A 24,308-nucleotide genomic window follows, 5' to 3' on the forward strand; every position below is an offset into this window, starting at 1 on the left:
CACAAATACAAATCTATTTTAAATACCATGGTCACATTTATGTAAACATCTGGGAGAGCTGGGCAAAACATCTCTGCCGTTCAGCAGCCTGAACACTTTAAAGAATATAATTCTTTCTTTGCCATTTCATTCTGCTGTATTGTTTGACAATGTGAAAACCGGTGGCAAAAAAAATTAACTCCAGTGAGACAAATGATTGAATCCAGACTTGTTATTTAAATCTATGTTTTCCCAACTTTCTCTTAAAGCCAATCCTCAATTAAATTCAAGAAAGTATGAAAAAGAAAAAGGGAAAGTATGGCAATTAGTTTTAGAACGTGAAAAAAGTTGGGGCATGGTTACGGAACCCACTTGTAAAATATAATTACAAAAGATTACAAAAATGCTATCTCAAACATCTTACTGGTTTCAATTGCCTAAACTCTCTCATGCAACATATGTCATTCAGAATAAAGAGGAAGGAACAGCATTTTTAACACCAACTCCATTTAGGAAATTGGATGTCAAATACTCCCACCATCAGGAGTTAAGATTATTCAGTTAAAATATTTTGTTCTATTTGCCCTAGTTATCAAAATGAAGCACGAAGAATAAACGTGTACAATGGAAAACCAATGATCTTATTTTAACAGAGATTAAGGGCCTGTGTAGTATATAAACATCCTACGTTATCTCATTTAAACTATCTACTAACAACAGCAGGAAAAAGGGTCGTATTCTTACCAATGAATTTCTGAGGCATTGAGCTTTTTCGTTTTGCCACATTGCTTGCTAATCTGTCCAGAACGAGAGCTCTTTCACTTCCCATCTCTGCTTTGATGTGTCTTGCCTCCGCACTTGCTGGTTTGGAAAAATGTAAAAAGAAGAGGGAAAAGAACACGGTGGTAAATGAGGGAGAAAAAGGAAATAAACTGGAAGGAAAAGTGTCAGAGATCTGATGCACACTCTGTTGTTACCTGTTATTACTGCTCAGATTCTTGCCTGGGGTACCTGCTGTGGTCAGTGAAGCCAGCACCAGGGCACGTTCAAATCTTGCAGTCTTATGCTGAGATGGGAAAGCCCGACCCATCCCCAACGAGTATCTTCATTAGCAAGAGGAAGTATTAAATAAACAGCCTGGACGTGGTTGGTTGCAAAAATTTAGATAGATGGAGATCTTCTAACCCCCGATCAGCCTTCTTTCTGATTCTGAGTAACTGCGTGTGACACCTGCAGACTGATATAATTCTTCTTAACAACTTAAAAAAAAAAAAAAACTATGGTGCCCCAGATTTACTGCTCTGTTTATGTTAATAGCACTTTTGAAAATAGATACACTTACCCAGACAGCAAGAAATCTACTCAGTGATTTGTGTATTGAGATTCTGAGTGTTTTTTTTCTTTTCTTTTCTTTTTTTTTCCGGCATGTTCCTTTCAGTTCCTATCTTTTAAATTCTATTTCTCTGGGCTCTGCATTATCTGTTTCATATGCTCCTCACATTTCAAAGTTGTCTCAGCTAAAATTTCCCTCAGCAACACTTCTGTTTTGAAATTAAAGAGCAATTTGTATAATTCATCTTTATTATATTTCTAATGAACAATGTGAATAAAAACTGCCTAAGAATATGGGATAGTTGTTAATCCATGAATAGACCATTAAGTGGTTTAGGCCTGTGGTTCTCAGACCTGCTTGAACATTAGAATCAATCTTTCTGAAGATAAGGTAGGAAAACACCTATGCCCAGGTTCTCCTTCAGATCCTGAAATCAGGATCTCTGGGGTAGGCGCCTAGGCAACAGTGTTTTTAAAGCTCTCCAGATGATTTAAAAATGCAGCCAGAATTGGAAACCACTAGATTATATAAATAGTACTAACATCTAGTCAACTAAATAGTACACTAGAATAAATAGAGTATAATTTACCCTGGTACAGCAGGCAGTAGTCCATAAGAGTCCAAGCCTAAAGTTCAAAGAGATACCAGCTGCTCTAAATGTTAAGGCTTTAAACCTGAACACATGATGCCAGCCCAAGCTGCAGATCTGCAAACTTTTCTGTAAAGGGCCAGATAGTAAATACTTTAAATTTTGTGAGACACATATAGTCTCTGTTCCATATTCTTTGGTTTTTCCCCCAACCCACTACCCTTTAAAAATGTAAAAACCTCTGTACACTGCTGGCTACATTTGGCCCAAGGGTCATAGTTTGCTCACTCCTGTCCTACACATTCATATTGTGTTACTACAAACATTTCTTTCTGTTTTAACATAAACATTTCAGCAGAACCAAACTAAAATGATGTATCCATACATTTCTAACATCTCTAAGGAGGAAGAAATTGAAATTAGCTTAAGAGACTAGAATAAAAAGAAGTGATGGTTGTAGAACAGATTTTCTCCCCCAAACATATACACAGATTTAGGAATGGTCAGTGATCATTCTGTAGTTGAAGAGTTTGCTGTGTGAAGAGATTCTAATATACAGAAATAATGTCACGAATTCTATGGTCCTCTCAGATATTCAGTACCACAAACTGACATGTCCAGAGAGAAAAAACAAAACAAAACAAAACAGTCACCTCTGCAAGTAAATAAGCGAAAAACCTCCAGGGCAAGACTGTCAAGTAAGAAAACTGTCAGGGCAAGAAAACTAAAGCCAAATTAAAGAAAGAGAATTCAAAATATTAAATATGTTTCATTTTATTATTAGCATGTTTTTGTGTTGCCAGTCTTTGCACAATAAATTATAAAGCTGATAGTTTTTAAATTCAGGAATAAAATGAAATCTGGCTCCAAAAAGGATTAAAAGGACAATGACCATATTTACTAGACTTTGGGAGTTTCTTGTCAAACGTAATTACATGCTTCAAAGAAATAAGTTCCAAGTTCCGGGTTCAGTTACTAACAATACTATTTGTGTAAATGAAAACAGTAAAGGTTAGAATAGGGGGCCTGGGCAGCTTTGGGGCTGGTGGTAAAGCACTATCACTTTGGCTGACCCGCTGTTGCAAATAATGGGCACTTTAGAGACAGGACATTTTGTTACTGAGTGAAGTGGGTCAAATTCTGTCCAGCACAGGGATAGGTTTAAATGACCAAACAGGAAACTATTATATATATATTATTTCCTTTCACACAAACCACCACCAGATGTGGCACTACCCAGAGCCCTAAGAACAGAGAGATGAAAGACAAAGGCCTGGGATTTGAAATCAGTTCCTGAGGCTGTTACAAAGACACTTTTTCTTAGAATCATCTGAGAGGCAGTTAAGTGGTGCTTTGACTGAGAACAGTCATTCTGGTTTGAGCAACTCTGAGGGGATTAAATCCAGGTTAGCCCCCCTTTCCCCCTCCCACCTCCCCTTCCAACCTTGTATTATTATCAGAAAGCTTTACAGCGAAACATGAATGAAAAACAGTCCTGTGGGAATTTTTAAGTCCACCCCCATTTTACCACTATTCATACTGGTGTCTTCAGTCACTCCTCTAATGGGCTAATCATCCTCCAGAAATCTGTCCCTTTAAGCCCCAGGACTCACCCCAAGCATTATGTCACCAGCCTACTTTTCCCGTTCAGCTCTCCGCAGTCACTGTCTACATTTTACCAAGTCACTATCAATTACCACTAGCAGCTTCCCGAGGACACATACTCAATATCTTCTATGTTTGGGAGGATGCTAAAGCGGGGATGCATGACCTAAATAACATAATGAGGGCATGTCACTAAATGGCAGCCTTCTGAGATAACATCACCTTTTATCCCTGGTTACTCACCAAGCTTGTCTTGACAAGTCATTTCTAGATAAATCTTACTCTGTAGAACAGTGGCCAAATGCCTGACATTTAAAAAGATAACATTCTGAAGTGTTTGGATGGACAGATAATTGGGGGCATGGGTGGAGACTTTCCCATCTCCACAACTCTGGTTAGAGCCAACAAAACCCTCTGAGACGAATCGAGAGGGCTTCCCCCCACCCCAACCCCTCTCCCTGGTTTGTTCACTCAAAATATCAACTCCAAGATCCCAACTGTCATTGGACATGTAAACACACTCTAGAGATTAAGTTCATCTTTACCAAGTCAACCGTTTTCTAATTGGCAAGTTAGGCAAAGGTTCCAACTTTAACAGAATATGCTGCACTCTTTTTTTCCCCCCCAAACTGCTGGTCTTTTGCCTTGCAGTCAGTTGGACAGCTTGCTGTGTACTACTACTACTTGGGCACGCTTTAAAACAAAAGGAAATGCTCTGGAATTAGAGGATCTCTTGAGATTATAAGCTTAGGCGGTACTCTTTTCAGCAAACGAAGAGGACCACTGCCTTTTGGTCCTCCGCTTCAACTTGAAGACCCAACTATCTATTTATATAGTCTAGACTTGTTATCTTGCCACATCATGTCTCAAAAATGTAAGTGGAGGGAAACCAGTTTGGCAAGATAGTAAGGGGACAAGATAATGGGTTTAAATGATGAAATAGGAAATCCGTTCCTGGGTGGTGTTTGGCAGTTTAATGTTGCAAGGGGTGGGTGTGGAATACGGATAGTGGCAAGGAGTACAATTTACATACTTGGGTCATGAGAGCCTTGGAGGAGGGCTGTAATTCTGGATCAATTCCTCATGTCACTTGCCTACTATATAGTGGATGTAACAATTTTCATTAGCAAAATGATTTTAAATACACGTTGAAGATATAAATAATAAAACTAATATGAAGCCATAATTACAGAACCGGTTTCTATCTTTCATCTCCACATAAGTCTTAATTGTCTGGTTTTCAGTTAACTATTTCCATGATGCAATTCCTATCTCAAAGTGACTGCAGATTTAACCATGTAATTGGTTGTGTTTTTGTGTTTGTTCAGAATCTTTCATTTGATCTTGAAGTGTTAAATGGAGCTCAACTAAGAGGCATTGCTTCCTGTCTCTTCTCTGGTGTGGTCAGTAGGTAACTGATGGACAGTGGAACAAAGGGGTGTTATTGTGTAACAAGAATTGTCTAACAATAGATTGCTATCAAAGATTGAGGCAGGTTCTAACAAAAAAGTTACATAAAATTGTTGCCTTTTTGAGCAAGTAGCATAAATACTACCTGTCAGATGGTAGCACTTTTTAAGAAGAAAAATCAGTTGGGAAAATTAACTTTTAAAACATTTTAAAGTTTTTCATTGGTCTCTTACTTCGCAAAAAATGTAAGTTTATTTGACAACTCTCATGCTTGTATTGGCTCAGCCGAAACGATGAGCATGAAGATAAGAGGCTGTGACTCAAAGATTCATAAAGAAATATAATTATTCAATTACTTAAAAAAATCTTTTTAAAAAATATTTTATTTATTTATTTGACAGAGAGAGAGAGATCACAAGTAGGGAGAGAGGCAGGCAGAGAGAGAAGGGTAAGCAGGCTCTCCGCTGAGCAGAGATCCCGATGTGGGGCTCGATCCCAGGACCCTGAGATCATGACCTGAGCCGAAGGCAGAGGCCTAACCCACTCAGCCACCCAGGCACCCCAATTACTTAAAAAAATCTTGTTGTTGCTAGAACTCACTGTCAAAAAAGTCCCACTCCAAGTACTCATAATTTGTGTGAAACGAGGCTAAATGAATCTCTATTCCAGTCTCTTTCTGGAATAAGAATCAAGCTAATGAGAAAATGAAATTCGTGCTCATCTCTATTTATTCTTCTTTTCATAGGTACTCCATTAAGATCGCAGAATTGGAGTATCTTGATGACATCATCCGTGAGGTCTGGAGTAGAAACCTGGACTGATGCAACAATATCACATGTGCCTCTACCAGACCTTCGTAGTTTATTAACAGATCAAGCACCCATCGCCTTGTTGGACTGCGAGTTGTCCAAGGGCAGGGGCTAAACTTTCACTCATTTTTATGAACGGCTCTGGCACACAGAGAATCCAATGACTGCTATCTGAATGAAATAAAAATTATTAGTAAGGCCAAAAGTCCTGTGACCTAACACAGCATTCTTTTGTAGACTGGTGTCCAGCTCAGGGCTTTTTTTCTGTTTTGCTTCCATAAAGACCTGCTTACTCAAAGCTAGGGATTCACACTAGGCTGCACTTCAATCGACAATAAGCACTTGATGAATAAAGTGCCACAGCCACAGTAGCAATGGAGTATCATCTCTTTAAAAGCAAGGGAGGAAGGGGTAAGATGTACCACTGGTCAGGTTGGTCAGGTTCAGAATGGAACATGATATCCAGACTGGGACTCCCAATTTAAAGAAGAAAACAGAAATGAAAACCACATCGGGAGTAGTGGCAATAATGAAAGTAATGGCTTGTGTGAATTGAACATTCTTTGCATTTTAGGGGCACCTGGCTGACTCACTCAGAAGAGCCCGTGACTCTTGGTCTTGGAGTCATGGGTTGGAGCCCCACATTGGGTGTAGAGATGACTAAAAAAAATAATAAACTAAAAAAAAACCACATTCTTTACGTTTTGGATTTCAGGAAAAATCATGGGAACTATCTGAAATACAAAAGAGTAATATATTGACTGACATGCTGTTTTTATCATACTTGATTAAATTGTGACTTTATACATTTTATAACATGAAACCAACATTACAAAATATTTGTTTTAAACAAAGAAATCAAAACTTGCTGACTTAGTTAACCCTTTATTTTTTGCTGAGACTTAAAGAATGTTGCACGCATCCATCAAACCACCTTATGAAATGCAAATTAACCTTTGTATTTCAACGTTTCCTGAATCACCGTAAACCACTGAAGATAGCTAAAATATTTCTTTGATACTTTCCTAATTTGACATTCCTAAAGAAAAGAAAAAAACGTTATGGGGATGGGAAATAAGGTGGTAACCTTACTTTAAAATCAGTATTTTGAACTTACTACTCGTAGAGGATAGTATACTGGTTTTCCCCCTAACTCCAAGAGACTCAAGATACACATACACGCATATGTGTGTGTCTACTAGTGTGAGTGCTTCTATATTTCTTTCACAAACCAGATAATAACCTTAAAAAATAGCTAATCAACCCATATTTTCCCAAAGTGGAAAAAAACCCAGATGTGTATTTTTTTTCAAAGATTTTATTTATTTAGGGATGCCTGGGTGGCTTAGTCGGTTAAGCCACTGTCTTCGGTTCAGGTCATGATCCCAGGGTCCTGGGATCGAGTCCCACCTCGGGCTCCTTGCTCAGTGGGGAGCCTGCTTCTCTCTCTGCCTCTGCCTGCCTCTCTGCCTGCTTGTGCGCTCTCTCTCTGACAAATAAATAAATAAATAAATAAATAAAATCTTTTAAAAAATTGTCAAAAGAAAGATTTTATTTATTTATTTGACAGAGAGAGACAGCAAGGAGGGAACACAAACAGGGTGAGAGAGCAGGAGAAATAGGCTTCCCACTGAGTGGGGAGCCCCATATGGGGCTCGATCCCAGGACCCTGGGATCATGACCTGAGCCAAAGGCAGACACTTAACGACTGAGCCACCCAGGTACCCCCCATATGTCTATTAACTGATGTACAGATTTTAAAAAAAAATACAGTAAATCCATACAATGGAATATTATTAGGCCATAAAAAATATTGAAGTGCTTATATGGGATACATGGATATATGGATGACCTTGAAAACATTATGCTAAGGAAAAAAAGCCAAACATAAAAGGCCATGTATTGTATGATTCTATGTATGTGAAATGTTCAGAAAAAGTAAATCCATAGAGACAGAGAGTAGATCAGTGGCTGCCAGGGGCTAAAGAGGGGGGAATGGAGAATGACTGCTAACAGGTACAAGGTTTCTTTTGAGGGTGATGAAAATGTTATGGAATTAGTGGTGATGGTTGTATAACTTTGTGGATATATTAAAAACTACTGAATTATACACTTTTTAAAAAGGTGAATTTTATGGTAAGTGCATTATATTGCAGTGAATTTTTGAAAATAAATATAGCTAACCATGAAAAAAGCAAAACTTCCAGTGATTTTGAAGCAAGTCACTCAATTTTTTATGAGTTTCAATTTCCTCACCTCTAAAATGAGGTGGTAGGATTAGATGCTGTCTTTAACCTTCTAGCTTTAAATATTAATAATTCTATTTGGAATATAATAGATTTTTATAACCTGGGAATGTCTCACAGAAAGAGCTCTGTCTGTTGCAAACATTTCTCTTTAGAAATAAGGAGGAAATCCAACTCTTTGATAAAACCAAAGATGCCATCAGGATAAAAAGCAGAAGCAGTGCAAACAGCAGAATTCAGTTGGCCAGCTCCTAACACCATAAAATAGGCTTTATCTAAAAGAAAAGTTTCCTCTCACTCAAAATAAGTACAGCTAGGCTACTCATGATTTCCACTCCATTTCCCCGAGTTTCACATTATTTCTTTCATATTTTTGTAATCTTTCTGCTTTACAATATTCAAACCATTCAACGGCACCTACTGCTGGCAAACACCACATCCCCTAAGGATTCAATACTCGGAATATAAACTTGTCCAATTAACCAAATAAAAATGTCAGGCAACCCAATCTATGGAACCAGAATAATGGTCACCTGCATGGGACAAAGGACAACTGCAAAGATGTGACACAAAGACGTTTCATGCTGTTTCAACTGTAGAGTGAGAAGGAAATAAAACCACAATTGATATATGAAAAGCATCTAGTGTTTCAACCAATTGCCCCTAGGCATATAATTCAAAACACTGAATAAAATATGATATTCCTGAAGCCAAAGACAGACATCACAATAAATCATATGAGTAGACAAGTATATGTTTTGAGGGCTTTGGGCAAAGAAAATCCTTGTAGTATTGTTGTTGTCGGTTTTTAAAGATATTTATTTATTTATTTATTTATTTATTTATGAGGGGGGAAGGGGGAAAGCATGTGCATGGGGAAGGTCAGAGGGAGAGGGAGGAGACTCCCTGCTGAGCAGGGAGCCCAATGTGGGGCTCGATCCCAGGACCCCAAAATCATAACCTGAGCCAAAGGTGGACACTTAGCTGACTGAGCCACCCAGGCGTCCTGCAAATCCTTGTAGTTTTAACTGACTCTGCCTTAGCCAGACCTCAACCTGCTCAACTCTTAATTGCTCTTTCAGGGAATGGCAGCTGCATTCTTCATCACATCCTACATCAATCTGTTAGGAAATCCTGTCGGCTCTACCTTTAAAATGTTTAGAGAATTAGAACATTTCTCATCACCTCTACCACTACCCCAGACACAGTCTTCTCCCACTTGAATTACTGTAATGGCTTTCTAACTAGACTCTCCAAATCCCAATCTTGCTGCAAATAAAAATATCTTCTCAATAGCAAGTAGAGTGATTCTTCTAAAATGAAAAGTCCAATCATGTAACCTCTCAATTCAAAACCCTTTGAAGATCTTCAGTTTCACTTGGTAAAAGCCACCCTTTATAATGGCCAGCAAGGCTTGATAAGATCTGGTTTCCCATTTCCTTTCTGGCCTCATATTCCCTTCCCCACTCTGCTCCAGCCACACAGGACTACTTAATACTTCTTCAAACTCAAGCCGCAGGGCCTTTGCACTTGCTATTTCCTAGTTCTTTGCAGGGTTTTCTCCTTATCCCTTTAAGTCAGTTCAAATGTCGCCTCCCTGACTTACCTTCTTTCCCCCCAGGACGTACTTCATTTTGCTTAATAGTACTTACTACCTTCTAATATACTGTATATGTTACTTATTTACTTTGCTTATGGTCTGCCTTTCCCCATTAAAATATAAACTGCAAGGACAGATTTTGTTTGTTTGTTTGTTTACTATGTTTCCCACCACTTAGAAGAGTAGATGCTCACTACATGTGTGTAGAAAGAATGAACTCACCAGTCTCACCCAGGTCCGTGCTCTGAAGAAATGTACGGCAGCGCTCCTTATGCTCCTCGAGGGAACTTCTCTGCTTGTAACTCCTTCCACAAAACTCACATTTATAGGGTTTCTCAACTATAAGGAGAGCACAAGGGGGCACTCAGTGACCCTTAGGGGTTACAGAACAAGTGATGTCGTGGGGCTCTGTGCAAACTGTCCTTTAGGAATGAGGCTGCTGAAAGAAGCCAGGGTATTTGGATACTTATGCAGCTATATTATTTTTAAATTTAGTAAACTGAAATAAGGTGATAATCTTCGAATGACTGTTATATTTAAGTTTTCTTTAAAAGAATAGCCTCCTTTCACATGTGGAAGGATTTGGATTTAATGACTATCACTGAGCACAGTGTTTTGGTTCCAGATGAAATGTTATTTCTTTAGGAAAAAATATAAGGCCATTTTTTTTTCTTCTTCTTCTCAAGGAGGTTAGTGTGGCTTAAAAATGAAATAGAAAGAGATCCCTTATTTTGTGACATCCATCTGGTTGTAAGTAAAGAATGCTGGGAGTTAGACATTCAGCCAGAAACTGATGGATTTTTCAGAGTTCTGACATATTTGGATAAATTTAGTTTATCCTTGCTAAGTGGTTATAGTGAAGTCTGGGCTTGAAAAAAACTGAGCTAATTATAAGTAATAACTTCAACTCTGTGTCCAGGGCTGGCCTTTCTGATTTGTTGATAAATGTACCCTATGAATATGTCAGAGTTTTAGGAACTGAGATTTTTATTTTCTAATCCTGCTGCTCTGGTTAAAACAGAGTTTTGGGACTTAAAGTACTAAAAGATCCCTCTCGAATCCCAAATTAAAATAAATGCAGGTTTGCTAGGGCTAAAAATATTGTTATCTGCATAGTGGGGTCCTCGAGAATCTATCTAAAAAGTGACCACTATGTTTGGATCTTACTTGAAAAAAGCAACAGAAGAGAACTATTTTAATTTTTTGGACCAAATTCATCCTTAATTCATTACTTTGAACAATGAACTATAAAAGAAACCTTTCTCTTACCACTTACGGTCTCTCGTGGTGGGTTTTGCTGGGGCTGACTTGTTTAATCCTTAGTCTCTGAATTGTGACCAGTTGTGGGTTTGGGGCTGGGTTTTAGTCAAAGCAGTATGTGGATTGACATAAAAACAAACCTTTTTTTTTTTTTCTTCAATTAAAAAGTTTGTCAGATAACATCAAGAACATGAGGTCCCAATTTTGAAAATAAACTCAGTTTTATTTTTCTAGGAGGGAAATTCTAAATGTCGAAAAAAGTTTTATTATCTTGCTTGGTTAAAATAAAGAGTGAAAACATCAAAATAGAACATAGTTGGGTTTTTTTTTATGAATTCTTTTGCTGCTCATCTTCTAGAGATTAAAAATAAATAGGCTGATCAAGAAGAAAGTCAGGTTTAAGAGATGCACACCTAAAACCAATACAATGTTATACTGTCAATTATATCCCAGTTTAAAAATTTTTAGCCCAGAATGGCCAAAAGGAACCCTCTGACAATGATTTATACTCCATTTACACTTTTATGTAACTTAAAGACTGTATGTACATCATTTGCTTGTCCAGACTTCTGAATGAAAAGTGTGTCTGTGTGTTTTTTAGGAAAGTAATCTCTTAATAAAGTTTACCATAAGAAAATACTGATGACCATAATTTTTTCACAAAAAATTTAAAAGGCATTTTTATAGAGCAGACTTTTCCTGTCTCACTGTCTTGTTCTCTAGGGGAGCAAGGATGGTAAGGAGATGATCATCCCCATTGAGCCAGACGGAGAGCAATTAATGCCTTAATGGAAGTGTAATTAGCCCTAGAGGTCTCTGCTGTTATAACCCTTCAGAACAGGAATGACGGATTGAAACCTCCATACTTAACTCTTTCTAGTTTCTTCAATGGGCACCAAGGAACACATATTTACTAGATATGGAACGCTCATTGCTCTCACTTACCAGAATGTGTCCTAAGGTGACCTGTGAGTGCGTCTCTTCTCTGGCATGCATAGTTGCAGAGGTGACACTTAAAAGGTTTTTCCCCTGTGTGCAGTTTAATGTGGCGGAGGAGGTTACCTTTCTGAGTAAAAGATGCCCCACACTGATTACACTGGAATGGGCGTTCACCTTTAAAAAGGACAAAAAGGAGACTTCTGATCACCCAGCAAGCAAGTGGCAAAGCATATGCACAGATTAGACGCCTATGGCAAAAGCTCATCTTATAGATAGTATCTGTTCATATCATATTGGGATCAGCCGGAGCTATACTTCAAGGCAAGTGTACAACTTACTTCTGGAATCTTCCCTGTAGGAGAGAAAAAACATTCCCCTTCTTCAGTCCTCCATTCCCAAATAGCAAAACTATTTTAGTTATTGTCTTGGATTAGAGCAAAGAAAGAAAGAAAGAAAGAAAAGAAAAGAAAGAAAGAAACAACACCCCCCCCCCCCCAAAAAAACAAGAGTAGCTCTGGAAGTGCTCTCCAGATGTTAAGTTTGTAACACTACTTACCATTCTTTTTTAATATAATCTCAATCTGAGAAAAAAAGAATCACAGACTCAAATCTTAATAAGGTATGGAGGGCCAGAAGGGCTTCTTTTTTAAAGTTTCAGATGTCAGATGGAGTCTATTGGGCTCAATGGGACTGTGCGTTTGTATGCATTTCTACAGGCTGGCTGTTTATTGTCTGAAGATAAAATTTTTAAACTGGTAATAAAAACTATATCCTTTCATCTATCAAATTTGAACCCAATATAATAAGGAGGTCTGCTTTTTAAAAAGGCAAAAATGTATGAATGATGCTTAAGAAGCATATCACACAATTCAGCTTCTACTTATTAAGTGAAGAAGAATATTTGACTGACCTAGAACACTCCGCTTACTACAGTATTTTTATTCATGACATTTGCAATGTTTGCCAAACGGATAGTAAAGCAGGAATAAAAGTCACTGGGTAAATGAAAAGGCAGAGAGGGAGCAATACATCAGAATTACAGCAAAAATCAATGAAAGGAATCAAAAGTCATCCCAAATTCCACCATTTCATTTCTCACATGGTTGCATTAGGACAGTTTTCAGAAGAATGGATAAAGAAAACTATTTACCAGTATGGCTCCGCTTATGAACCATCAAGACATTGAAGCTGATGCAAGATAATCCACACACGTCGCAGTTCATCTTGCCGCTGGTTGGCCTGCTACTATCATATGACACAACATGTCTTTCCAACTTAATGTTTTCATATTCATTATATTCTCTTGAATAGCCGTATGGAATTTCAGGCTCTTCCACATTTCCCATGGGCTCTGGCTTTAAAATATTCTCATCCCTTTCAGTGTATTCATCTTTCACTTTCATGGAATCCTCTGTAGGGAAGAAAATGCAAGACATGAACAATGATTGTATTTGGAGTTATCAAAGTGGCTCAAAGAGAGAGACCCACAACTGACAATTAAATACCAAACGAAGCTAATATAATATTGTATATCTACAAAACAAGAAACCACCATTAGGATGAGCATTCATTATTTGAATTCAGAACCACAGTCGGTGGAAAACACACACACACACACACACACACACACACACACACACACACACACATAGATAAGAGTTTTAGACCATCCAGAAAATGAGAGAGAATGGATTTAGCCGTCACTGCTTAAAGCGATCATGAAAAAAACATTCTGAGCAACTCTTCTCCAGTATTGGGGGAGAAGAAAGGTTCTCAGATTTAGTACCTTTTCTGGTGGTTTCAGTTAAAAGGCAAGGTGGTGGAGCTCTTCAGTTTCAAGAAGAAAATACTGTTTTAATCCTTCAAATGCATTCAATTTAAGCAACTAAGAGTGAGATTTGAATAGTTAAAATGGTTTTTCTGATTTTAAGAGCCATGCTTTGCCTCTTCCCCTTCCATGTATATGCGCTGCTAAAATGAGTCTTATCTCTCTGTTTCTCTTGGAACTGATAATGAGACAACCTTGTATATAGAGGAAGCTGGCTGTACTAGTGAAATACTGTTGAGAAAGATAAAAAGAGAAGTAATTCTTTAACATACTCTTCTAAGGGGTCACTTTCATTGACATAGGTAAATGGAGCTCAGCCTAAGCAAGGGGAAGCACACCTACAACCATGGTAGGGCAGGTGGAACTCAAAATCCTAGAACTGTAGGACTGGACAGGAGAGGAGGGCCTGGCCTGCATGATTCAGCTGACCAGGCACTGTCTTATAAAGAGTTGCAACACTCTTAAGCTGAAGAAATAAGAAGTGAAGAAGGCAAATTTATGTAGTGACACTAATAACACCTAAATAATTGCCTGATAAAATCATAATAGATACTTGCCAGGGATTTTCATATATAAAATAAGCTGTATAAATGCTTACTTTTCCTAATATTTATTCTTCGAAATTGGAAGTTATGCTTCCTCATGAGGAATCATAAATCAGTGGAGTCTTAGGGCTGGAAGGGATCATCTAATCCAACCCTTTGGTGTTTCAGGTAAGAAAATCTGGCACCAGAGATCTTTTCAGTGACTTGCCCAAGGTTACACAGTCAGTTACCAGCCAGTGTGTGATTAGAATGCTGAACTTGGATCTGACCTCACACACTAGATGTAGAAAGTCTAGGTGGTTTCTTACTAACATATTCCACTCTCCCATCAGTGGTGTAGACATTAAAAACCAAAACACTCTGAAGAAAAGATACTTTAAAAAACTGCATCCCTTCCAAAAAACACCAGTAAGTGCAGCTCCTGTTGCCACATAGGAGGAAGTACAACTGCAGCTGTGCCTGGCTTGCTACCTTCAACTCAAGTTTCAATTTTCACTTCTATCAAGGTTACCTTTTATCTATATTAACTGTGTTTGCTTAATAGAGCAAGACAGGGCCTAACCACCAACCAAGGAGCCATTGCTGCAACACTGTTCCTCTGCTTCTCACCACGGTTCATGGTTCATAGCATTTCACTCTTTGATTAGAAGAGATGTAGGGCTGTAGGATCAGTCCAACATGTTTAAAATTTGCCCATTTAATGCATCTTGGTCACATATGAATTCATATCCATTTCCTACATGGAAAGAGGTTCATTCCCTTCTTTCTCTGGATGGGTCTCGCCAGCTTTCAGATAGAATTTGTTTGCTTAAGAGGTTTTGTTTAAGAAAAAAATATTAAGAGAAGGATGCACCTGAGGCTTGTACCCTCCTCCCTTCCTTCATCACTCCAGCTGTGGGTGATATCCCACCAAAGCTTGAGTGCTCTTCAGTTTGCATGTAGGCGTTTAAAAGAACCTCAACGGAAAACTTCAGCTACTGAAAACCAAAAACAGCAGATAGGGGCCAGCAGAAAGAAGATCCTTTTCATTTTGGTTATAAAATGTTAATATGAACAGATCCAGGCCAATCCATGGACAATGACAATTAAAAATTAGGAAGATAAATGTGTGAGGTCTTTCTGAAAACACAGGACAAAAGAGAATTGCTCCTTCCCTCAGGACTTGGTCTTTAATGAGTTTGATAACAAATTGAAATACTACACCAACCCCGCTCAAGAGAAAATCTTGGATTTTGTCCCTTAGGATTTAGCTGTAGAACAAAAAAGATGGTATTTGAGACACAGACCTCTGAGGGAAAGATAAGAGACACATGGATAGGATATAGGAAAAGTCCCTTGTACTTAATGGACCAAGAGTTCTTCGGACAGTTGTTGGTTTGTCTTTGGAATTGTACTACTTTTAGATGAAAGAACTGAATGGCCTCTCTGTATGGTTACTGGGGATGAACAATTCATCATGCTTTACCATGTAAAGATACACAGAATTGAATATTAGAATACATTAGTCCTGAGATACAAATGGGATTTCTGAGAGATTACTGGGTTTAGCACTTAGCCTCCAAATAGAGCCCACCAAAATGATCAGCAAAGACACTAATCTCCTTCTCTTGGGAAGAAGATTTATTGGAACTAAAGGGGAGCATTCTACTACTTAGTATCCCTTGAAAATATTAAAAGTATGTCTAAAATCAAACTTGTCATCTTTGAACCCAAACTTGTTTCTAATTTATGACTTCATTATATTTCCAAGTGGCATCTTCCTTCTTCCAGTTCCAAGTCTTAAAAGTGGAATCCTTTTCCTTTAAATCTCCACATCAAATCAGTCTTCAAGACCTATAGATTCAGGGTGCCTGAGTGGCTCAGTTGTTAAGCATCTGCCTTCGGCTGGGGTCATGATCCCGGGGTGCTGGGGTCGTGATCCTGGGGTCCTGGGATCGAGCCCCGTGTTGGGCTCTCTGTTCTGAGGCAGAAAGCCACTTCTCCCTCTCCCACTCCCTGTGCTTGTGTTCCTCTCTCACTGTGTCTCTGTCAAATAAATAAATAAAATCTTAAAAAAAAAGACCTATAAATTCTATTTCCTCAGGCTATCTGGTGACAATTCCTCTTTTCTATTTCCTATTGCAATTTGGTCTAGCTTCTCATCCCATCATACCCAAACTCATCCTGTCTCAACACTCCTTTCCCGATAGATCTACTACAAAAGTAAGCTATGCTTTCTACATCCATATCCTCAAATCTCATGTAAAATTACCTCTAACAGGGCTCCCACTTCCACAATTCACTGAATTCATTGAATCTGCTCCCCTGAAGATCATCAGTCATCTCCCAATTCCTATATCCAATGGCCTTTTGTGTGCTATTCTCCCCAACTTCTCTCTAGCCCTTTATACTACTGACCATCATTCCTTCCTCTTCTATACTCCTATTTGTTCAGTGAAACTGTAACTTCTTTCCTTACCTCTCTGATTGCTTCTTTCTAGCTCTTTTTCCTCCATCTGCCTCCTAAACACTACCTGTAATGCTCTTTTTCCTTCCCTTGACATCTTATCCCCTGTGGCAATTTCTTCTACTTTCAGGCTTCAGCTGCTGTTTTATATATGATTAATTCCTAAATGTGTGTGCCTGATCCAGATATATATATAATATGTATATATACACACACACATATGCAGGTGTAATCTCTCTCCCCTTCTTCAGTCCTCCATTCCCAAAGGACTCCTTAGGTATCTCCCCAGTTACTCAGGCTAGACTCCTTACAAGCATCTTTCCTTCATCTTATTTTTGCCCCCCACTTAATTACCCATTGGTTCTATTTTTGTATCCTTTCTCCAATCTGTTTCTCCTCCCCACTACTTTGTATTCCCAGTATCCTGAATCTCAGGTAATCTCTGATTACCCTCCACATTGTTCTCCCTGCTTCCTTTCTCTCTCCTTTCCAGTTCATCCTATACTGTACCACCATACTATCCTTCCTCTACTATAGCTCTGGTCATATCATGATCCTGTCAAAATTCTTCAATATTCCCTATTGCCAACAAAATAAAGTCCAAACTCAGAAAGGAGGAATTTAAAAGGCCTTTCAGCATCTGACCCCAACCTGTCTTTGTAATATTTATTTTGAATACTCATGTATCTTTAACCAAACTAAACAACTTCTAAATATTCTTGCTTTTATTTATTTATTTATCTATTTAAGATTTTATTTATTTATGACAGAGACAGTAAGAGAGGGAATACAAGCAGGGGGAGTTGAAGAGGGAGAAGCAGGCTGTCCACTGAGCAGGGAGCCCAGATCCCAAGCACTGGGATCATGACCATAGGCAGATGCTTAATGACTGAGCCACCCAGGGGCCCCTATTCTTGCTTTTATTATTTCCACTGCCTATAAGGTCTTTCCCCAATGTTGCCACAGGTGGGTCCAAAACCTACAGATTCTTTAAAGCCAATACTAGTATGTTACTTCCTCTCCACCCTCCATCCCCTCCAGGTGCAAAATAATGTTTCTTGTTTCTCTGAGTTACTTATAAATTCACCTCATCTCTCATATGATCATATAAGCTATCTGAGGTCAGAAGCTACACAGGTTGGTTTGTTTTTTTTTAAACTCAGTATCCCCTGTGACACTACTTGACCTGTATCTGTAGAGACCAGAGGCTTTGTGGTTTGAAGATAGAAATGTTGGGGGTCTCATCATATACCTACTAATTTGGGTGTGGAGACTGGAAATATGCATTAAAATTATGCTCTGTAGGTAAATCTTAGGCACAATGGACTTTAAGAACTGCCACTCCAGGGGGATGGGATGGGGGCAGAAAAAAGTATAGCTGCTCTACAGTTTGACGCAATGCTCTGTATAAACTACACACACAGTAAATACTTAGTACGTGAATATACCACTGCATTAGCCTCCTAACTGGCTCACAGTGTATGTGACCTCTATTTTATACTACATTTTATTTCCAGATTAATCATCCTGTAACATTAAAACTCCTTTTCAGAAACTTTCAATGATTTCATTTTGCTTATAGAACAAAATCCAAACTCCTCAGCAAGACCTTCAAGGGCCTGTCCAGAACCTGCCCTGTGCCTACTCAATCATCTCATTCCTCCTCAATCAACCTTTTCTCTATACTAAAACCTTGCTACTCGAAATGGGGGCCTTGGATCAGCAGTTCCAGCATCCCCTGGGAGCTTGTTAGAAACACAGCCTCTCAAGTCTCACCCCAGACCTACTTGATCAGAATTTGCATTTTAAAAGATCCTCAAGGATTTCTATGCACATTAAAGTTTGAGAAGTTACAGCAGCAATCTAATGGCAGTTTTCCAAGCCTGTTTTCCAGTCTTTCCAACACCAAATGCCCTTCCCCCATATCAATATTCTATTCAAACTTCCAGATGCTATTTAAATGCCATTTCCTCCATGCAGTCTTCCTCGATATCCTAACATAGAAAAAAATTCTCATTTCTATTCTTTCTCCTATACCCACTTCACTCAACTTTATGTATGTAGCATGATATCATTAACCTCTACAGGTTCACCTTAATGTAGTTGATGTGTTCATAAAATGTTACATGTAAAACTGATAATATTGTTCCACTGATTTACATTATACGTTCAGAGATGTTTCTCTTCATTTTTCTTTGATTTTCAGTTGTCAGTGACTAGCAACATTTGAACTGTTAATAAAGGCCAGAAGTCTTAAAAGATCTGGCAAGAAATACTTGAATATAGTGAACTGCTCCAAAATACCCTAAAGTTTTTATGAAGCGAATACAACTTTTGTGATGTGAATAATCTCCCATTTTAGTTTTGTACATTCCAGTTTCCTATAACACGTGTCATGTTTCTTAGACACTTAAATTGCCACTTAAAATACTATCAAGAATCTTCACAGGCACTAGCAATATTTTATTTCTTAAGCCAGGTGGTGGGTCCATGGATGCTTGTTTTGTTGTTATTCTTTAAAGTATACATGTAATTATATCTGCCTTTTTGCATGTATGATGTATGTCATACTAAAAAATGTTAAAGGCTTCCTGAGTAAATTTTTTATAAGTGAACTTGTGGAGAAAAGAACATACCAAACCACAAATTGCTGATAAAGGTAATTGCTAAACATTCCCAGAGGGGGGAAAAAGATGTCTAAATTGAATCTAACCCATAGAAAATTAGATTAAACTGAACTTCTTCCTAAAGGAGCTACTCTGGGGTACAATTGCTCCCATCTTTGTCTATGTTCTGGAGGCCTCTTAGGAAGATGACACACACTAACACACACACACCCCCAGAAAGAATTTTGTAGGCTGAAGAGAACAAAGGCTTGGCTCACTGGGGCTGATGCACATGGTTTCATTTCCTGGGGTGATGGTTATCACATGAAAGGCTTGCACTCCAGAGTAGACATTTTTGGTTTCACCTGAGACATTGCAAAAACAATGGGTCTTGGAAAGGATCCAACATCTAAATCCTTCAGGGGCAATAGCAGTCTCAGCCAACTGTGCCTCAGTTTGTTTTTACAGGCACATAAAATGCTCAGTTGGAGAGAAGAACCTATCAAAGATGGCAAATGGAACAGACAACTTGGGTGTCTTGGATAACATGTTAGTAGGAATTTCCCAGTGTAAAGAGGGGATTCTGAATTTCCACTCTGAATTATGGGCTCTCAGAATCCAACTCAAAGAACGACAAAGTTTGGAGTGATAGCCTTAAGTTTGCCAGAGATACTGTGAGAAGAGGCAAAACAAGATAGAGGCTGTTAGACAAGGAAGACACAAAAGGGTGATGTTGTTTAAGTGTTTTACAAGGATTAGGGGTCATAACCATGAAATCCTCAGCACATGCAAAAGTCAACTGGATAACAAAGAAGCTTAATCATCTTAATGTGGCATTTTAATGATGCCACTGATTTGCTATGCCAATTCAGAGATAATGAGGCCCTAATGCTACAGATGTTCAGCCAGGCTAAAAGAAAGGGGGGGTACGGTGGGTGGGCTTTTCTAGCATGCCATTTTCTAACTATCCAATTAAACAAATTGTGAAAGCATCTAAATAGTTTACCAGGTTTTGACAGCTGTTAATAGGATTTAGAAGCTTGAAGCACTAAAGAGCAAAATGGGAGATATATGTATGGTAGGTATTTAGTCTACAGAATTTGTTGCTATCATCCAATACCTCAGAAATAGATCAACTAAAACAGTCTTCCTTATAAAATTAATATCTCTAATCCTTTCTCACAATATCCTCTTTGTATTAGGAATAAGAACACTGAAATCATGGGTCATTTTCATTTTCTAATTTACATTTTTATTTGTAAAGTGAGGAGGGGGGAAAACCAATGATATTTTGCCAACTAAAGAATACAAAGTTCTAGTATTTGTTAACCAGTAAAATTATAAAGCTTCAACAAAAGCAAAACTTCTGGGCATTGATTTACAGGATCCATTGTGTTGTCATGTTTCTCTTCTTTTAAAATCTAAAATGATAGGTATCCATTAATTTTTAAAACATGTATTTAAAAATTAGGGGAAAAAACTGGAAAGGGTGAATCAGACCACTAAGAGAGTAAATATTAATATCTCATTAGTAGTGAAATAAGAGATAAGCAGTTTGGATAATACTTGGTTTAGTTAAAGTTTGCATTAAAACATATTCTCATCAGACTTTCAAATTTGCCCTTAAAAAATCTAAACTGGTAATTACTAAATCATGTCACTTCAAATTCAAGAACATTAGCATGAAAACATGAAGAAAGTTTCAGTTGCAAAGGAACCACCCTCCATTTTACTAATAACATTAATCTTCGTGTTATTATCTATCAAATAGCTCATTCATTGCCTAATAATAAAAATTGTGTTTAATAATTTCAGTATAATGATTTACTTCCCCATTAGAACAAGAGGATATTTATTGCTTTTAATGACAGGAATATACTACACATTAGCAGTAGGTGAGATTCCCGCTGCTCAGTTGGCCTAACTTTACTCTTCAGATATCATGTGGTTAGGTGAACTCTTCATCTACAGTTGTGAGGACTGAAGAACATGATGTGTGGAAGTTCCTTCTAAACTATGAAACAGTATACAAATGTAGTGACTTTTTCATTTCTGTCCATTGTAACATGAACTCTTCCTATTGATCATGTAACCTATATATTATATTATTTTATATTTGTATTTCTGAGAAATAACAGCAATCCATTAGAAAATAATGAATGAAAATCTAAAGAAGATGCAGTTTTAGATGCTGCCCAAACTTCCTAGAGATAGATTAAGGTATTTACGTGGTAGACGCTTCATTTATAAACCCAGAGCAAAAATATTATTTTTCTTTTATAATTCCTTTGTATAGAATATTCTATTTTTTGACAGAGTTCAATCAAAAAATTTAAAGCACATTAAAATATGCTACTTAGAAAAACTAAAAAATTATCACCCAAATACAGTTAAATTGGCTAAAAACATTCTGATTGTCACAACACCAACCTCAGGATCAGATGTTAGGGAAGGAATGAAAATGTCTCCATATCTACAATATAACTTCCTGGTATGCATAGTATGTGTTGTGTTACATGACAGTTAATTTATTCCCCACATAGATTAGGAGCATCTTTAAACCATGGGCCAGGTTTTGATAATATTTTGTGTCCCCAGAACCTTTCAGAGGGCTGGCTTATAATAGATGTTGAATGAATGAATGAATGAATGAATGAACTCTTTGATCAGCCTAAATCAATTTAAGAAGAAGGTGGCCAGGCAGGGAAGAAGGAATAGGGCACTTTTCTGTACCATTCTCTAACTTGTCTACAACATTCTGAGGCTGATACATAGTATGCAGAATTTCTCCTCATGATACATCAGAAACAGACACAAGCCCCATAGTGATAACCAGTCCTCTAGCTTACATCTTTGCCCATGGTGGTCAGCTTTTATCTCCACTATTCCCTGCTTTGGAATAGGATGCCATCCTTTGGAATAGGTTGACCAGTTCCTGCTTCTTGAACCTCTTCCCTCAGTTCTATTCCTGCCTGATTCTATTTCTACCTTACTTATTTCCTCTTTCTACTCCTCTTTTTCTTTCTACTAAGTGTCAATGGTCTCCTCAGGATTGTTTCTTCAACCTTTTGTTTTCTCACTTTACATATTCTCCTGATCCAACCTTCTGTGGCTGATGACTGCCACATCTATATTTCCAGCCTAGTCCTCCCTGTTCAGCCCAACAGATATTTCCAATCACTTCTTAGATTTCTTACACTTGTTCCACACTCAACGAGTTGCAACCTGGCTCATTATTTCTCTCCCTTTGACTTCTCTTCCAAATCTGCTCTTTCTGATAGTCCCCGTTTCTCCCCTCTACATAGTGGCTGCTTGATATCAATGTCTGTATATTATTCCACTCACACCCTTAACACGTAGTAGCACTGAGTTAGGCACACAGTTTAGCAATTGCTTACCAAATGAACAGAAGGAAGGAAGGAAAGAGGGCAAGAAGGAAGGAAGGGGTGAATGATTATCCTGTTCTTTGCTTCAAATACAAAATTAAGGTTGGAGATGTTTTTAAAAAATTGCACATATTGTAATTTTGCCCAAGGCTAGCATATTAGGCCACAGCAACAACAAATTGTATTTCTAACTTAAGGTCTACCAACCAGACCTGAAGGGTATAAAGGGTTCTTGAAAGAGAGGAAAATTAATATTAGGATCAATAATGAAAAGATTCTTGCTCTTTTTAACATTAAATCAATTAAAACAGAATACATAAAAAATAATATAAAATTTAGTATTTGCTACATAATATTAATACTTTTCCTCCTCTATGCTTCCTCCATTCTCTTCTCTCTGGCTAAGAAACATGGAAGAACTCAGCACTGATTTGTCCTAGGTGAATGTATAACACTAAAAGCCCATAAGGGAATAAGCTATTTTGTCACTGGAACAGGCTTGTCCCTGGGGGTAAAGTATAACAACTGCTTAACAGCTGCCCAGTAACACACTTCAAGGCTGCAAGCAAAGATGCATCCTTGCTCCACTAGAAACAGTGGAGGGAATATTGTATGGCAGACTATAACTAGAAGGAATCTAGCCAGTAAACTGGAGTATAAGTTTTTCTTCATTTCAAAAGGCAACTTCCAATGATCATGAATAGAGGGCTTTGTACTAACGGTATTCAAATAACACCAGAATGGGTACTGATAATTACAAGGAAAAGACAGTATAGTATTTCACTCTTATTTTGCCCACTGAAAATGGATTTGAATTTTTTTTTTTTTTTTAAGTTCTGATGAAAGAGCACAGGCTTTGGAGTAAGATGACATCTAGGTTCAAGTTGTACTCTGCCTGTATGATCTCAGCAAGTCACTTGATTTCTGTGAATTTTCTCACTTGTGCAATGATGATATTATCTACCCTTAACAGGGTTGTTACTGTAATTACATTAGGCAAAATAATGTACAGAAATATAGCATAGTAGCTGACACATATTATCTTCATGACCTTGAATTAGGCAAAGATTTCTTGGATATGATATCAAAAACATGAATCATAAATGAAAACATCTTATAATTCAATAGTAAGTCAAATAATCCAATTAAAAACGTGAAAAATATTTGAATTGACATTTTACCATAGAAATTATACAAATGAGCAATCGACAAATGAAATTATGTTCAACATCATTAGTAACTAGAGAAATGCAAATTAAAACCACAATGAAATGCCACTTCATACCCACTGGAATGGCTATCATCAAAAAGACAGACAACAATGAGTGTTGGTAAGGAGGTGGAGAAAATGGAACTGTAATCTGCTGCTGGTGGGGGTGTAAAATAGTATAGTCATTTGGAAAAAAAATTTGGCTGTGTAATGGATAGCCTTCTGAAACCGTTTCTAACAATCCCTGACTCCTAGTATTTGTATCCTTGTACAATCTCTGCTTCTTGAATGTGGGTTGGACCTGAATGATTTGCTTCTAATTAAAAGACCGTGGTGGGGCGCCTGGGTGGCTCAGTCAGTTAAGTGTCTGCCTTCAGCTCTGGTCATGATCCCAGAGTCCTAGGATCGAGCCCCGCATTGTGCTTCCTGCTTCCTCTCCCTCTGCCTGCTGCTCCCCACTTGTGCTCTCTCTCCTTTTCTCTGTGTCAAAAAAATAAATAAAATCTTAAAAAAAAAA

At 37.9% G+C, this 24,308-nt stretch overlaps 1 protein-coding gene across 3 annotated transcripts in view; it reads right to left on the bottom strand.

Annotated features, from left to right (window-relative positions):
- Positions 1-24,308, bottom strand: part of IKZF3 (IKAROS family zinc finger 3) — an 83,198-nt gene that overhangs the window by 13,064 nt on the left and 45,826 nt on the right. Inside the window, exons 4-7 of one of the 3 annotated variants that reach the window (XM_032871515.1) lie at positions 12,921-13,181; positions 11,777-11,944; positions 9,794-9,910; positions 724-840 (exon numbers count right to left, since the gene is read on the bottom strand). In XM_032871515.1, the coding sequence (XP_032727406.1) occupies positions 724-840; positions 9,794-9,910; positions 11,777-11,944; positions 12,921-13,181 (663 nt within the window). Of the gene's footprint in view, positions 1-723; positions 841-956; positions 2,532-9,793; positions 9,911-11,776; positions 11,945-12,920; positions 13,182-24,308 lie in introns of those variants that run through there. The other 2 variants (XM_032871516.1, XM_032871518.1) reach the window with 2 other exon arrangements.

This window comes from Lontra canadensis, unplaced genomic scaffold (assembly GCF_010015895.1).
Source record: "Lontra canadensis isolate GAN:19392208 unplaced genomic scaffold, GSC_riverotter_1.0 scaffold43, whole genome shotgun sequence".
Classification (NCBI taxonomy): domain Eukaryota; kingdom Metazoa; phylum Chordata; class Mammalia; order Carnivora; family Mustelidae; genus Lontra; species Lontra canadensis.